We start from the raw sequence: 18,166 nt of genomic DNA on the forward strand, positions 1-18,166 counted from the left end.
ATATTTATAGCACTGATTACTGCAGTAATGTCACTGGTACCCCCAAAAGTGTCAAAAATGTCAGTCAAGGGTCCGATCCGTCCGCCGCAATGTCGCAGTCCCGCAAAAAAAATCGCAGATCGCCGCCATTACGCGTTAAAAAAAAACCACCAAAAATGACAGAAATCTTTCCCTTTGTTAGTAAACGCAATAACTTTTGCGCAAACCAATCAAAATACGCTTATTGCGATTTTTTTTACCAAACATATGTAGCATAAAACAAATTGGCCAAAAATTTTTAAAAAAATTGGTTTTTACATCTTTTTTGGGGGGAATTTCATATAAAAAAATGTTAAAAATATTGTTATTTTTTCAAAATAAACGCTCTTTTTTTGTTTATAGCGCAAAAAGTAAAAATCGCACAGGTGATCAAATACCACCAAAAGAAAGCTCTGTTTGTGGGAAAAAAAGGACGTAAATTTCGTTTGGGTACGGCGTCGCACGACCGCGCAATTGTCAGTTGAAGTCGCACAGCGCCGAATCGCAAAAAGTGGCCTGGACGGAAGACAGCAAAATCCTCCGGTGGTAAAGTGGTTAAAAGTGTGTTAAAAGACCTTAAAATGTTTTTACACGTACAGTGACAGTAAAAAAACATGCCTACAATGCATTTTAATAGGGTTTTTCTATTTCGCGGAATTTCACTTTTCGCGGCTGGGTCCGACACGTAACCCCCGCAATGGAGGGGGGTTTACTGTATAAGTATATAGTTAAAGTCCTGTCTACTATCCTATGAGTAGAGTGAGCCCAGCCCAGGTTGTTGTTATTGATGGATCTATGTTGTGTGCTGTCTTAGCATTGAGCCCTTTCCCTTTGTCAGTTCTTTGCATTGCTGAATATAAGATGTGAGGAGTTCTTTTGATGACAGTATCCATGGATCACAGCACCCTGTGAAATGTAGGTGTGATCTGATGTAACATAATACACCGCTCCTTCCCTGTGTGTGCGATCTGCAGTCACACAGAACCCTCCTTAGTCAGCAGCATCCTCATCACAGGGAAGCTCCCCATTGGTCGCCCAGGGACTTGCCTTCTATGAGGTCATCTGTGACCTCAATCAGGTGGATGCAGAGCTATACGTGACAAGTCACAGCCACATACCGAGGAGGAGGACTTGCCGAGCATCCCCACACTGATCTACCATGGCACACTGCGGAGAGGAACACAGGTAGTACCAGACTCAGAGTCAGGAGGAGGAAAGGATGGCTGCCAATTAGAACTTGGTAGATGATCAGTAAATAGGAGACATCAAGCCTATTTTTCAGTCCAGGTCATGATATTCATGTGTAACAGGTAGATTAGGATGGAGGAGACTGATGTGTCATGGTGGAGGATTGCACACAGAGGCTGCTTTATCCACATGTAGATTGGGGGTGGGGATGGAGGTTTCCTAGATCCCAGCAGGAGCAGTAAGGAGGGGTGGATGGATTCATTCACACACTCATCAATCACTTTATTATGCCTCTTCTCACATCTGTGTCTGATTTCTTCAACTTTTCCTATCTGATCAAAGCAATGAACTGTGTTAGCAGTGTGGATCCTGTATAATGTACCAGAAAACCGGTTGTAGGCGGATTTTCAGAATACCCCAGGGCCATCATTATGTGTCATTGTATGGAGGAGGTGTGTGAGGGATGGCACTCACTGGCTGGATGACTTACATTGCTTATAGAAAACAGGAAATATATAGCAATTACCTGATTCCTTCATGGGATTACCAATGGGAGAAAGTCAGATCATGAGTTCTTCATGGGATTAGATATTAGTGCAAGTCAGATCATGCTTACATAAAGGAAATGTATAGGGGTTCTCCTGTATCTGATTTATTCATGGGGTTACCAATGGGTGAAAGTCAGATCATGCTTACATAAGGGAAATGTATAGGGGTTCTCCTGTATCTGATTTCTTCATGGGGTTAGCTATGGGTGAAACTCAGATCATGCTTACATAAAGGAAATGTATAGGGGTTCTCCTATATCTGATTTCTTCATGGGGTTACCAATGGGTGAAAGTCAGATCATGAGTTCTTCATGGGGTTAGATATTAGTGCAAGTCAGATCATGCTAACATAAGGGAAACGTATAGGGGTTCTCCTGTATCTGATTTCTTTATGGGGCTACATATGGGTGAAATTCAGATCATGCTTACATAAGGGAAATGTATAGGGGTTCTCCTGTATCTGATTTCTTCATGGGGTTAGATATTAGTGCAAGTCAGATGATGCTTACATAAGGGAAATGTATAGGGGTTCTCCTGTATCTGATTTATTCATGGGGTTAGCTATGGGTGCAAGTAAGATCATGCTTACATAAGGGAAATGTATAGGGGTTCTCCTGTATCTGATTTCTTCATGGGGTTAGATATGGGTGTAAGTCAGATAATGCTTACATAAGGGAAATGTATAGGGGTTCTCCTGTATCTGATTTCTTCATGGGGCTAGATATGGGTGTAAGTCAGATCATGCTTACATAAGGGAAATGTATAGGGGTTCTCCTGTATCTGATTTCTTCATGGGGCTAGATATGGGTGTAAGTCAGATCATGCTTACATAAGGGAAATGTATAGGGGTTCTCCTGTATCTGATTTATTCATGGGGTTAGCTATCGGTGTAAGTAAGATCATGCTTACATAAGGGAAATGTATAGGGGTTCTCCTGTATCTGATTTCGTCATGGGATTAGATATTAGTGTAAGTCAGATCATGCTTACATAAGGGAAATGTATAGGGGTTCTCCTGTATCTGATTTCTTCATGGGGTTAGATATGGGTGTAAGTCAGATCATGCTTACATAAGGGAAATGTATAGGGGTTCTCCTGTATCTGATTTCTTCATGGGATTAGATATTAGTGTAAGTCAGATCATGCTTACATAAGGGAAATGTATAGGGGTTCTCCTGTATCTGAGTTCTTCATGGGATTAGATATTAGTGTAAATCAGATCATGCTTACATAAGGGAAATGTATAGGGGTTCTCCTGTATCTAATTTCTTCATGGGGTTAGATACAGTATATAAGGGTTACTCCCTATTTGATTTAGTCTTGGGATTAGACATGGGGAAAAGCCAGATGATGCTTACCTAAGGGAAATATTTATGGGTTCCTTTGTATCCGATCATGCTTACATAAGGGAATTATATAGGGGGATCCCTTGTATCTGATTCCTTCATGGGATTAGACAGGGCTGAAAGTCAGATCATGCATATATAAGAGAATGAGATAGGGGATCCTTTACATGTAATTCCTTCCTGGCATGAGAAACAGGTTTATATCAGATCTGTATGCATTTAATTGACATTTGTACACAGTTGAATAGGCTAGTAATCCAGATTCCTGATCTGTCTAATATAAAAGGAGCCCCACTTTCTTCCCTTAGCTGAGCTACTGATCTATTGTGGTTTTCTATTCCTTGTAGTCTGGAAATATGTGCTCTTCAATGACAAGTAAGACAACTTGTTGACAATAATTGGTTTGGCACTGCTGTCCAAGAAGCTGGAGCTAATTTATGTACAACACTGTAATATAGTTGGTGTAGACTGCTAGGGAAGGTGGTTTAACAAATTGAAATACATTATTTTTTAGTGTACTTATCAGCTAATTTTTTCTGTGCCAAATCAACAATGCTATTACACAAGTTGTATGTATTGTTATGCCAGCATGCCGAATCATGTTAGTAGGGATTTTTCTATTAAAGACCGATAGCATGCGCCAAAATATTCCAAAATATTCCAATTTAGGGCCGCTTCACACTGCTACGCTACGGTTTAGCTGTTTTTCTGTAGGTCACCCACGTTTTCCCATAGACTTTCTATGATGTCAGGCGTTTTTGTGCATTTTCTGAAAGCGCACCAAAGATACAGCTTGCAGGACTTTCGGTGTGCTTTCAGAAAATGCGTCAAAAATGCGCGACATAATAGAAAGTCTATGGGAAAATGTGGGGAAACGCAGGTAACCTGCGTAAAAACCTCGGGTGCACCCGCGCTGCAGCCAAGCCGAAGAGAAACGGCCCTAATACCTTGTAAAATATACACCGTTAGCACAGTGATGTAAATACTGTGTGAGGAAGGGCAGCACTGCAGGGGGAGAGAAGTGGATCTGTATGGATGGACAACCACCACTAGGATGCAACAAATTATTGAATTATCTTGTGACATTTTATTTGCTTGGTGTATAAAGAGCTTAAAGTGGTTCTAAAGGCTCAAGGTTTTTAACCTTCATGCATCCTTTGCATGAAGGCAAAAACTTTCTGTGTATAACAGCCTACCCCAACCCCCCCCCCCCTCCTAATATTTATCTGAGCCCCACCTTCACCCAGCAATGTGCACGAGAGCCTCGGCTCTCTGGGGACTTTCCCTTTTTAATGTCTGAGACTGCCATTGGCTCCCGCTCCTGTCAATCACAGCCAGTGAGCCAATGAGGAGAGAGTGGGTGCGGGGCTGAGCTGCGGCTCTGTGTGTGAATGGAAATGCAGAGCCGTGGCTTAAGAACAAGCAGGCTTGATTGCCCCCATTGCAAGCTGCATGCTTTGGGACACTTGGCAAGAGGGAGGGGCTAAGGGCACCGGTGGTGGACCCGAGAAGAGGAGGATTGGGGCTGCTCTGTGCAAAACCATTACACAGAGCAGGTAAGTATAACATCATTGTTATAAAAAAAAAAAAAAAATATCACTTTAAGTGTGCATATAGAAATTGGCACATTTTTTTCCATGTGCCAATATTTAATAATCCCCCCCCCCCCCCATGTATGTGTACTGTCTTGTAAAATGTGGTATCAGAGTTGCCAGTTGTCCAGAAATGTTCAGCATGAACAGTACCATGCGATTTGATGCAGCACGTTTTTTAAAAGTAGTGCATGCACTACTTTTTCTGCATTTCAGTGCGATTTCAGCCTATTCAAATAAACTTGTAATGCACATAAACGTCAGGAATCACACAACAATGCGTTGCTGTACAATTCCTACCCGTCCCCACGCAGTGCGATTTTGCAGCCCATTGCACCAGAATGTGAAAAAAAGTAGTGCATGCACTACTATTAACAAACGCACCACACTAAATCGCATAGTGCATTTGGAGCAAACATAACATTGCATTGGCTCTCACAGCAAAGACAGTGCGTTTGAGTACAATGCAGCAAATGTACACAGAACACGCCTTTCCCACACTGCGTTCTTGTGTGAGACGCCCTAAAGGCTGACTGATATCATTATCTATTGGCAGACTTTCTGGATTAGAATCAATATTGAAGATTTGTGATATTCCTAACAATATCACTACTGTTCTGCCCTATAAAGACAACAGCTGTATGTGAGCAGATTTAATTCACTTTAAATCCTATAGAACTAAATCAGAATTTGAAGAAGTTCCAGACAAATGTCCCAATGATATTACTGAAATCCTGTTAAGAAACTCAGTTACTGACATATTTTCTGGAAGATCTTGCAATTTACATGCATATGAATTACGCAGAAGATGTGGACACTTTACATTTCCAGTTTCACACAGTCACGTGACCTTAGAATTTCAATATACTTGTTGCAGCAGCTGTGTGAAAATATCTGCAATTTCTCATCTAGAGGATTAGGTAAACCAGTATATTTGCATCAAAATATGTAAATGAGGCAATTACCAGCCTTCAGCTTCTCTTTATTCTCTTATCAGCTTCTTTTTATTGTGCTAGCTGGACTCTAATGGTAAAAGAGAAGAGCAAAATTCAAAAACCTGTCACCAGCTGCCTCTACACCAAGAACTGAGTGGTCAAAAACTGCTGATCGCTCCATTCTCTGGTTCGCTCTGAACGCAGAGCAATGACTGTCAGTCACCGTCTCTCTGCTCTGTACCTGCAGAGTTCACTGCAGCGCTGGGCTGTGGAGGGAGTGGTAGCAGCCGGCTCAGTTTCCCAGCAGCACACTGAGAGGCTGAGCCAGCTGCCGATCAAGCATGTGGGCAGATCCCGACATTATTGCTGGATTGGCTCTGTGACATCAGACGACAGCGGACTTTAGCCCGCTATCAGCTGAATCTAAAGGCCGTACACACAATAAGAAAATCTGTAGGGAAAATTTGTTAGACGTCCGATCTGCCGATTTTCGGATTGTTAGTATGGTGCTTTCGACAGCCAACTCCGACTTTTCGGCTGACAAAATCCCGATGTGCAGGCTATAAAATTTTTGTCGTCCGTCAAAACAACGTCCGATTTTCGTCTCATTAGTACAGATTTAGATGGAAAAAAATCTTAAGAGCAAGACTAGGCATGCTCAGAAACAAAAGAACACATAGAAAGCAATCCAACACATGACATCACTTCTGAAGTAGAATTCTGTCGTACGGGAAAATTTGTATGAAAATAACCTCTTCACTTTCCACATCAGACTAGCATGCCACAAAAAACGGATGACAGATCGCTCGATAATCTGATCGTGTGTACGGGGCTTTAGTCACAAGAGTACAATACTAAGTGCACTTCTGTGACCAACAGAAGTAGGGCCAAAAGATCCTTGGCCATACTCCTTCTTTAAAGTACATTGAACTGGGACCATGTTCAAAATGTTAGTTTTGAAAAGTTCTTCAGTAGTGGAGAACTTCACAGTTGTAATGGTGCTCATGTTGCCTATTGTTTCCCCCCAAATCAGCTAATTGTAAACTACATCTACTGTGCTACAATGGCTGGGTGCCGTTCTGAGGCTGAGAAGATAGGTGACAAAAGTATTGGCTTGTAAACCCAGTCCTGGCAGTTAGGTGGGCATTTCAGACCCTGCAAAGAGAAACTTTTTGACTATTATGAAAATTAGATATTTATACAGCTAAACAAATGTGACCCTTAACTGGATGGATAAAGTATTTTTTTTTTTAGATGGGAAAGAGGGACACCTATTAGTAAAATTATGTAGCCATAGGACACACCTTCTACCATGCCCCCTTAAGGGAGAATTATACAAAAAAAGTGGGGATCGATGGATTATCGGCAAAGCCGATATATTGGGGGCCGATATGCACTTTCCCCTATATAAGGTGGCCGATATTGCCGATATTTCGGGAAAGTGCTTGTACCGGAGTGATGCCTGCAGCTAGAGGCATCACCCCGGTACCGGCGTCCATAGCTGAGAAGCCGCCTTCCCTTGCTCACCCAGGTCTCCCGTCCCACCAGGAGACCCAGACAACAAGCCTGCACAGCCACTGAAGACCCAATCAAAGCCACATTCGGCTCTGATCGGGTCTCCATGTAAAACCCCGAAGTGATGTCATGACATCAATTCCGGGTACTCGGCGCCAGATTAAAAAAAATGACAGTATTCAAAACAGCCAAACTTGGCGTTTTGAATGCTTTTAAGTGCAGAGGAGGGGTTTGGGGTCTTTTAGACCCCCAGATCCCTCCAAAACAGTACCTGTCAAGTGCTAAAAATAAAAAATAAAGACATTTTTTAAATGTACGAAAATATCAGCCAATATCGGCCGATACCGATATGCATTGGCCAAAATATTGGTATCGGCAACAAAGAACTGATATTGGTCGATCACTAAAAAAAAAAGTGTTTTTTTTTTACTACTACTATTCTTTTATATTGGCTTTTGAAAGGTACAAATGCAGCAATTTAGAAATTGTATAATAGGGATGGCACCGAGAAACAGTTTTTGAAAGATAAAAGGTGCATTTTATGTACAACTATATAGATCAGACCAAAATGAGGGACAAGGGAGGAGGAAGAAGGGACAGAGGGAATTTGTTCCACATCAGGGACAGTTAAGGGCTATGTAAAGCATCACATGAAGGTGAAATCTCAGTAATTGCTTTTAGTTGCTGCATCATACTGCCCCTTGTGCTTCCTTGTAATGTGTAAAAGTACAACTAAAACTAAAAGGGGCTAGCACATCTCTTAGGTTTTTATTGTTGTCTGCGCAACCCTCCCTCTCTATTTGTCCTCTTTACCAGTGAGAGTGAACAAAAAACCTACATATTGGGTTGTCACCAGAAAAGAAATAGAGGGGAAATCTTCCAATGGATGACATCAGTTCTGGTGATCCTGGCTATTAGGGATTGAAGTGATTTCCTCTCACTTCCTGTTTGGCTGCGTGACAGGAAGTGAAGGGAAATCTTCCCAATTGGACACAAATGACAGAAAAAAAAAAACCTCACAGGGGTTATACCCTCCTTTTCTCTATCCATTATGAAAACAAAACCTTCTAAAGATTTAATACTTGTTTGGGTGGCGTACTTATTTTTTTGGAAGAAACACTGAGCCCCGGTTCACACTTGTGCGAGTGCGGGGTTCGCATGTAATGTCGGAGCGCACCTCTCCGACATTACATGCGATCGGCTGTGTGGTGCGAGTTTAGCCATACAGTTTGTATGGCTAAATTCGCACCGCAGCCGCACCAAACACGCACAGGGACCCTTTTTGGAAGCCGCATCAGGATCGGATCGCACAGCGGTTCACACTTGTGCAATCCGATCCTGTGCGAACTGCACGATCGCACTGCGATATGCGATCAAACTGGGGGTGTCGTTAAGATTACATTGACACCCCCAGCGTATCGCATATGGCAGTGTGAACTGCCGGGGGTGCGTGTGCGATGCGGGAACAGGCTGCGGATTTGCAGCCTTCCCGCACTCGCATAAGTGTGAACCGGACCTGAAGTGCTGGTTGACCAAGTCAACACCACATCCAAAAAAAAAAGGACATTGTAGAGAAAATAGAAAACTAGTGGGACTTTAAAGGTGTTGAACCTCCTCTCAATATAATTTTCAATACACAATCATTAATAAAAATAAATAAAGAAATATTTATTGTATAAAACTTTAAGTGCCGGTTCACACTGGGGCGACCTGTGAGGCGACCTGGTCGCCTCACAGGTCGCCGCAGGTCGCCTCCCATAGGGAAGCTGCGGACCCATTCTAATAGGAGCGACACAAGTCGCTCCGACCTAGAAAAAGGGTCCGGAGCTTCTTTGGGGCGACCAGGAGGCGACCACCATAGACTTCAATGTTATGAAGTCCGTGGCGGCCGCTCCGAGGTTGCGGCGCGCTGCTCGCACCGCGATCTCGGAGGTCGCCCCTGCAAGTAGCGTCGCGGTAATGTGAACCGGCGCTAAAAGCTGTAAAGTTGGGGGTTTACAAACCCCTTTAAAAACAATAGATGACATAACACATCATCATAGGACTTCTCCCTATGTATGTAAATAGTATAGTCACTAAGAATGCTCACAATAACCTCATATACATAAACATATGACATAAGGGAAGCAAGACTCATCATAAAGTCCCATGATTTTTCTATTTTCTCTGGTATACTTATTTTCTAGATAATACACAAGGGAAACATTTTAAAATACACCGCCGTGTCCTTCTTAACTGCAGGCAACTTTAAATTGGCCTTGGGGTGAGCACATGTTTTGCTGCACACAAGCTTAGGTTGTCTGCATTGTGTGAGAAGCTAGACGCAAACAAATAGGAATGGAAATGTTTGATCAGGGTAGATTTAGTACTGAGTAGATTTCAGCCAATCAAAGACAACAAACTAGGAGGCTGGGCTGGTATAATTGTTTAAAATAATAATTTTTTTAAAAAAATCACAAACATGTTATATTTACCTCCTCTGTGCAGTTGGTTTTGCACAGAGCAACCTGGATCCTCCTATTTCTTGGGTCCCTCTTCGCTGCTCCTGGCCCCTCCCTCCTGTCGACTGCCCCCACAACAAGCAGCTTGCTATGGGGCCACCCAGGCCAAGCTGCAGCTCCGTGTGTGCATTCAGACATGAAGCTGTCATTCAGCCCCGCCCTCTCTCCTGATTGGCTAACTGATTTTTATTGACAGCAGCAAGAGCCAGTGGCTGCTGTGTCTCAGCCAATCAGGAGGGAGAGTCCCGGATGGCCTTGACATCAAAGGATAGAGAGGGGGCTAAGGTAAGTATTAGGGGGTGCTGGAGCACCTGCTACACACAGAAGGCTTTTTATCCTAATGCAAAGAATTAAGATAAAAAAACCTTCTGACTTTACAACTGCCGGGGAAAAAAAACAAAAAACAAACCCTGCAAGACAAAGGCATAATGAGCTAGTATGCATTGCATACTAGCTCATTATGAAATACTTACCTTAAAGCAAAGCCCCGACATGGTCTCCCGGACACCGCTGTGGGAGCTGTCATATTCCCTCAGCGTCTCTTTCGGGTTCGGCGGCTCCCACGCTGTGAGTGGCCAGAGCCGCGATGACGTCACTCCCACGAATGTGTGCGGGAGTCATTTTCCGGCAAGTGCCCGGCAAGGAACTCTGAAGGTCCGCCGGACCTTCAGAGCGCATGCGCCGCTAGCGTCAGCGCCTGCATGCAGGGCAGATATCTCCTAAACCGTGTAGGTTTAGGAGATATTAATTGTACCTACAGGTAAGCCTTATTATAGGCTTACCTGTAGGTAAAAGTAAAAAAAATGACTATACTACCGCTTTAACCACTTAAGCCCCGGAGGATTTGGCTGCTAAAGGACCAGGGGTCTTTTTGCGATTTTTTACTGCGTGACTTTAACGGACAATTGCGCGGTCGTGCGACGCTGTACCTAAACGAATTTGACGTCCTTTTTTTCCCACAAACAGAGCTTTCTTTTGGTGGTATTTGATCACCTGTGCGATTTTTTGATCACGCGCTATAAACAAAAAAAGAGCGTAAATTTTGCAAAAATAACAATATTTTTCACATTTTTTTATATGAAATTCCCCAAAAAAAAAAGTAAAAATCAAAATTTTTTAACATTTTTCGGCCAATTTGTTTTATGCTACCTATGTTTGGTAAAAAAAATCGCAAAAAGCGTATTTTGATTGGTTTGCGCAAAAGTTATCGCGTTTACTAACAAAGAGAAAGATTTTTGTCATTTTTGGTGTTTTTTTTTTTAACGCGTAATGGCGGCGATCTGCGATTTTTTTTTCGGTACTGCGACATTGCGGCGGACAGATCGGACCCTTGACTGACATTTTTGACACTTTTGGGGTTACCAGTGACATTACTGCAGTAATCAGTGCTATACATATGCACTGTTACTGCAAAAATGACACTGGCAGGGAAGGGGTTAACTTTATTGGACAGGGAGGGGTTAAGTGTGTCCTAGGGGCGTGCTTTCTACTGTGTAGGGACATTCCTATTGGTGTAAAAGCAAAGATCAACCGTTCTACATAGTAGAACGGTCAGATCTTTACTTTTACACAGGGAGAACTGACAGGCAGCTTGTTTACACAAGCTGCTCTGTCTTTCTCCCTTCACAGGAGCGATCGCAGTGTGACTGGCGGACATCGAGTCCGCCGGTCACACGCACTGACTTGCCTGTGAACGAGCCGCGGCGGGCGCGTGCCTCGGCGGGCGCGCGCCCGCCCGCGATAGGCTCGCAAGTCAGTGACAGGCGAGTGACGTACCGATACGTCACTCTGCCTGGCCGGGGCTGACCGCCGCAGTATATAGTCGTGCGGCGGTCGGCAACCGGTTAAAGATGAAAAAAAAACCCCACCCCAAGCAGTAGATAGCCAAGGCTGGACTCACACATGTCCGACTTCGGGTTGCAGTCCAGAGTGCAGTACATTTGTGTTCACCGGTTCAAGTGCGATTCAGGACCGACTTTTTCCCTAATTTTGCACCTGAACGAGACAAGAAAAAACATACAGAACCTTTTTCCAAACTACACCATGGCCGCCCCAGACATGTGTGAACCGGCTCCATTGAGAGCTGGTCACATTCACATGTTATGCGAATTGGATGTGTTTCTAAAACACATCCAATTTGCATATAACTGTATGTAAACCCAGCATAAAGGGCCAGGCCTTTTCTGGCACTTTTTGGTTACAAGTAAAAAACAGTATTTTTTCTTATTAGAACCACTAAACATTATATATATATATATATATATATATATATATATATATATATATATAGCAGGGACCATAGAGAATAAAATGGCAATCATTGCCTTTTTTTGCGCAGCAGTTTTTTGGGCGCAATTTCTTTGGAAAAAATACACTTTAATGCATTTTTAATATTTAAAAATCTTCATTGCTGACGTGTTGACATTTTTTACAGGTTAGCACTAGAATTATTGCTCTCGCTCTAACGTTCGTGGCAATACCTCACATGTTTGGTGCTTCTGCACGTTTTATTTTTTTCTTATTTATTTTGTTTTTTCACTGTCCCATTAATTTTTTTTTATCACTTTTATTCCTATGACAGAGAATGTAAACATTCCCTTGTAATAGAAATAAGAGATAACAGGTCCTCTTTATGGAGAGATCTGGGGTCTATAAGACTCCAAACTTCTCCTCTACCTTTAAAAGCAAAAGATCATAAAAAAAGATTAAAACTTTTGGTTAAAAAAAAAAAAGTGTTTACTTCCACCCTAGACCAGAAGTGACGCCATGACATCTTCCCAGATCATAGAGACAATCTGGTCTCTATTCGCCTCTATAGCCTCTGATTATTTCTTGGGCTCTACAGGAAAAACAGTAAGCCCGAGAAACACCAGTGAGCAGCGGGGCGATTCAGCGGCTAGTTAGAGAATCGCTGCTAAAAAAAAAAACTCTGGGTTTTCAGCCATCAGCTTCAGCCATTAAACCCAGTAAACCACTTTCAAGCTGGTACGTATTGCGGTTGGCAAGTGGCTAGACTATAAGGTCAGAAGATTTATAGACAAAACTATGGAAAATGCAGGGAGTCCCCCTCCTCAAAAAGGCACATGTACAGTCATGCCAATGAACATCTAAATAATTCAGAAAAGGATTGGGAAAAAGTGATGTGGTCCGATGAGACCAAAATTGAGCTCTTTGACAGTAACTCAACTTCCGTGTTTGGAGAAAGAAAAATGCTGACTATGACCATAAGAACACCATCTCTACAGTCAAGCACGGAGCTTATGCTTAGGGGCTGTTTCTCTGTTAAAGGTACAGGCAGACTTTACCGCATAGAGGGGCCAATGAACGGGGCAATGTATTATAAAATCTTGGATGAGAACCTTCTTCCCTCCACCAGAACACTAAAGGTGGGTCATGGATGGGTCTTCCAGCACGACAAAGACCCAAAACATAGGTAACAAAGGAGTGGCTCAAGAAGAAGCACATTAAGGTCATGGAGTGGTCTAGTCAGTCTCCAGCTCATAATCCTATAGAAAAAATGTATGGAGGGAGCTGAAACTTTGAGTTGTCAAGAGACAGCCAAGAAACCTTAAGGATTTAGAGAAAATCTGTAAAAAAAAAGAGTGGACCCAAATCCCTCCTGAGAGGTGTGCAAACCTGGTCACTAACTGGAAGAAACGTCTTACCTCTGTGCTTGCCAACAAGGGTTTCTTCACCAAGTACTAAGTCATGTTTTGCTTGGGGATCAAATGCTTATTTTACTCACTGAACTGCAACCTAATTTATAGCATTTGTTTTATTTTTATTTTTTTTTCTAGATTTTTGGTTGATATTCTCTCTCTATCATTTAAAATACACCTATGATAAAAATTATATACCCTTCATTTCTTTGTAAGTGGGTAAACTTACAAAATCTGCAGGGGATCAAATAATTATTTTCCCCACTGTATATACAGATTTTCCTTTAAGGGGGTGTCCTATGCTTACACACTTTTGCTAATAGGTGTCCCTCGTTCCCAACACAAAAAGTTGGGAGGTATGCTTTTAGGGGAAAATTAAAGTGATCTGATAAGGCTTACCAACATCCCACACACATGGTTGCTCCCACCCCCACAATCCTCACCTGTCAGCCTGTGCTGGTGTTCCATAGACACCAAATTGTTTGGCAATCTGGCCAAAAATGGCAAGACCAGGAGCATAAAGACATGAAATTGAAAATGGTAATCATTGGTTTTCTAATACCAAGTGGTTTGTATTTGCATTTGTTGAAACATGTAACACAATGGGATTGATTTACTGATAAGCTGTTTACTTTGCAAGGGAGTTTTCCCTTAGGTTAATAACTGTGGTGCAAAATAATATTTGCGAAGAATACACAATCATGTGCAAGGGGAAAAAAAGGATCAGCAGATATTTGCCTAAAGCTCCTTTCAGACGGACTCCGTTTCACTCCTAAAGCCCCTTTCACGACGGACTCCATTTTGCTCAGCGGGGATCGATCCGCCGATCCCCGCTGAGCAGGCGGATGACAGGTCCCTCTTCTCTTTGTGTGCCGAGACAGACCTGTCAGATCCCCGCTATCCTCTATGGGAGATCGGATGATAACGGACCGCCTGTCCGTTTTCATCTGATCCGATCCTCCAGATGGATGGAAAATAGGGTTTCCATCCATCCAAATTTCACGGACAGGTTAGGATCGGATAGCAGCGGGTGTCAGCGGAGATGTCACCGCTGACATCCACTTCTCCATAGGGCTGCATGGAGCATCCGATCAGGTCTGCCTGAAAAACTGACAGGCGGACCGGATCGGAAAGCCTGTGTGAAAGGAGCCTTTATTCATTAAAGAGGAAGTAAACCCTCCTCTACAACTTTTACCTATAGGTAAGCCTATAATAAGGCTTACCTATAGGTACTGTAAATATCTCCTAAACATTCACCGTTTAGGAGATATTTACCTTACATGCAGCCAGTGACGTCAGTGGTGCATGCGCTCTGAAGGAACGGCTGCTGGTGGCGTTTCTTCAGAGCCCTGTGCCGTGACCGTCGGCTCCCGCGCGCGTGCGCGAGAGTGATGTCACTGCGGCTCCGGCCAATCAGATGGCCGAATGCCGCGATCCCGGAAGACGGGCGACTGGACATGTCGCCCGTCATACAGCTAAGCGGGCGGCACGACGGGGGGCTCGTTCTTAGGTAAGTATTTCATAATGAGCTAGTATGCGATGCATACTAGCTCATTATGGGTTTCTCTTTCAGGTTGCAGCAAAAAAAAAAAAAAAAAGTTTCATGGGTTTACAACCTCTTTAAGCTAATGGAAAATCCCTTGCAAGGGATCAGTCTATTTACCTTTGGTAAGCCAACCCCTGTGTCTGTTATCTGTACTAAGCCTTTATATACCTATATATATATATATATATATATATATTGGAGCCAGGCTTAGAAGTAAGTCAGATGCAGCCAAGAGAAAGCATGCTTTTAGATTCTATCGAGAAGAAATTGTTTGCTTTTTACAATGTTGTAAATTGCAATCATATTTGCCATGCATTTACGATGTGGGTAAACATCACATTCACATGCCTTCATCTATTCTAGAGGAATAAAAACAGTCACAACTCAGTGCTGCTTTTATAAAAATACAATGCATAACAAAAGCAACAAATCAGAAAAAGTTCACAATTCTAGGATCCAAATTATAATTCAGAATAGGAAACAGAAAAATGCTTGTAGACAAGACTTTAGTAGAATCATATTCTTCTGGTATGGGAAAGGGAACACTTTAATGCCCCGTACACACGTTCCGATAATCGTACGATAAAACTTGCTTTCGACCTGATCGCACAATAATCTGATCGTTAGTACACAGCTTTCAACAGCCGATCACGACAGTTCATCCAACAAAATCTGAAGATACAAACAGGAAAACTTCTGTCGTACGACAGCCTCGCGAACGACAATCGTTTCATCAGTACACTATGCATCCGCTAAAAATCGTTCGACAAAGACCGCGCATGCTCAAAACCACTAAAATAGCACGGAAAAAGCCTGGCTTCCATTGTTTTTGTTTTGCACCATCTGATACGTAGCTAAGCAACCACAAAGCTTTTCCAGAATCGTACGACAAAAATCATACGGTTTGTACGCATTGTTGAATTCGATGTTAGCATCATGCAACAAAATGCGAACGATATGTCGTCCGATTATCTGAACGTGTGTACGGGGCATAACAGAAAGGGGGCAACTAAAGAGAATGCCAGACAGGAAGATTCCCAGCACAGTAAAGTTGGATACACACTATAACATTCTCTATAGATTTGTTCCTTTAGACTTACCAAAACCATATAATATGAGGTCAAACCTAAACACTTTTAATTTGTATGCAGTCAGGCAGGCCCTTGCACTACATAGTTGAAAGTAAATCTAAAGGAAATCAAACAACAAAAGTTGTATAGTGTGTATTCGGCTTAAGTGTGACTTGTATACGGGAAGAATGAATACAGGAGACAGAGATCATTTGTTTAGAGAAGTAATAGATTCCATGGCTTTGTGTTACCAAGAGGGTGTGTTCTTGTGGTTCTTAACTACTGAGTCATGATTGGTTTTCCACGGTGGGTGTGAGAAAATAGCCTGCTCTGATAGGCGGAGAGCATCCCTCCTTCTTATAGCATTAAACATTGAATTTTTGTGCTGCCGTCACTTAACTCTTTCATGAGACCTGAACACACCCTGCATATTCTTTTCCATTACAATTTATACCACCTTCTAGGCCATGAACTTTGCTTTAAGCACTGTGGTCTGATAGCAAGTGCCCGTGGCCTTCACTGTAAAAAACATAAACTAATGCAAAGGTGATTATAGTTCATGTTGCATAATAGATTTGTTTTTGACAAGGGTAATGTGTGTACTAAGTGCAGAAAGAATAATGAAACAGTAAGAAAGAATAATGAAAGAAAGAAAGAATAATGAAACAGTAAGAAAGAATAATGAAAGAAAGAAAGAAAGAAAGAATAATGAAACAGTAAGAAAGAATAATGAAAGAAAGAAAGAATAATGAAACAGTAAGAAAGAATAATGAAAGAAAGAAAGAATAATGAAACAGTAAGAAAGAATAATGAATGAAAGAAAGAATAATGAAACAGTAAGAAAGAATAATGAATGAAAGAAAGAATGATGAAACAGTAAGAAAGAATAATGAATGAAAGAAAGAATGATGAAACAGTAAGAAAGAATAATGAATGAAAGAAAGAATAATGAAACAGTAAGAAAGAATAATGAAACAGTAAGGAAGAATAATAAAAGAAAGAATAATGAAACAGTAAGAAAGAATAATGAAACAGTAAGAAAGAATAATGAAACAGTAAGAAAGAATAATGAATGAAAGAAAGAATAATGAAACAGTAAGAAAGAATAATGAATGAAAGAAAGAATAATGAAACAGTAAGAAAGAATAATGAAAGAAAGAAAGAATAATGAAACAGTAAGTCCCCATTCACACTAGCGCGACTTGTCAGGCGACTTGGTCGCCTGACAAGTCGCGGTCGGTTGCCTGCCATTGATTAGCAAAGGACCCGTTCTAATAGGAGCGACACAAGTCGCTCCGACTTAGAGAAAGGGTCCTGTACTACTTTGGGGTGACCTGGAGGCGACTTGCATTGACTTCAATTATATGAAGTCCGTGCATGTCGCGCCGAGGTCACGGTGCACGCTGTGCACCGCGACTTCACAGGTCGCCTCAGCAAGTCGTGTCGCCCCTGTGTGAATGGGCTCTTAGAGAGTAACAATATGGCTGGAGATTTGTTTTTGTATCATCAGCAATCTAAATGTAACAAATGTAAGGCAGGCAAAATATAAACAGTTTGTTATTTTAGCAACCTTGTAGTTGTTTACTTTACAAAGTAAATAACTTCATATGTTTGTGATGGTTTCATCTAGCCTAGCATAAATACTTTATGTTGTGAATTATTATGGCAGTAAATAGTGTATCAGAAAAAAAAAAAAAAAAGAATGGCCCTTTCACACTGGTGGATTTTTTCTTACCCTGCTAAAAGCATAAGAAAAGCGCAATAAAAATATTTCCCTCTAAATCTATAAAAAACTCTTATCACCAGTGCACGGCAGATATGGTGCGTATTTAAAAGTGGCATCTTTACTGCCCTGTTTAACCACTTTAAGACCGGAAGGATTTGCCCCCTTAATGACCAGGCCCTATTTTGTGATTCGGCACTGCGTTACTTTAACGGACAATTGCGCAGTCGTCCAACGCTGTAACCCAAACAAAATTTACGTCCTTTTTTTTGGTGGTATTTGATCACCTGTGCAATTTTTATTTTTTGTGTTGTAAACAAAAAAAGAGCAACCATTTCGAAAAAAAAAAATATATATTTTTCACTTTCTTCTATATAATATCCCCCCCCCCCCAAAAAATTTAAAAATCAAAGTTTTTTAACATTTCAGGCCAATTTGTTTTCTGCTACATATTTTTGGTAAAAAAAAAAAAAAATTGCAATAAGCGTATTTTGATTAGTTTGCGCAAAAGTTATCGCGTCTACTA

The 18,166-nt window shown here is 41.8% G+C and overlaps 1 protein-coding gene across 1 annotated transcript in view; it reads left to right on the forward strand.

Annotated features, from left to right (window-relative positions):
• The first annotated feature begins 1,054 nt into the window (after positions 1–1,054).
• Positions 1,055–18,166, forward strand: part of PNP (purine nucleoside phosphorylase) — a 54,666-nt gene continuing 37,554 nt past the window's right edge. The window contains exon 1 of the mRNA XM_082244048.1: positions 1,055–1,203. Within this exon, the coding sequence (XP_082100174.1) occupies positions 1,178–1,203 (26 nt within the window). The 5' untranslated portion in view covers positions 1,055–1,177. The remainder of the gene's footprint in view (positions 1,204–18,166) is intronic.

The sequence above is a fragment of the Pelophylax lessonae genome (genome assembly GCF_965119305.1).
Source record: "Pelophylax lessonae genome assembly, chromosome: 1".
NCBI classification, from domain to species: domain Eukaryota; kingdom Metazoa; phylum Chordata; class Amphibia; order Anura; family Ranidae; genus Pelophylax; species Pelophylax lessonae.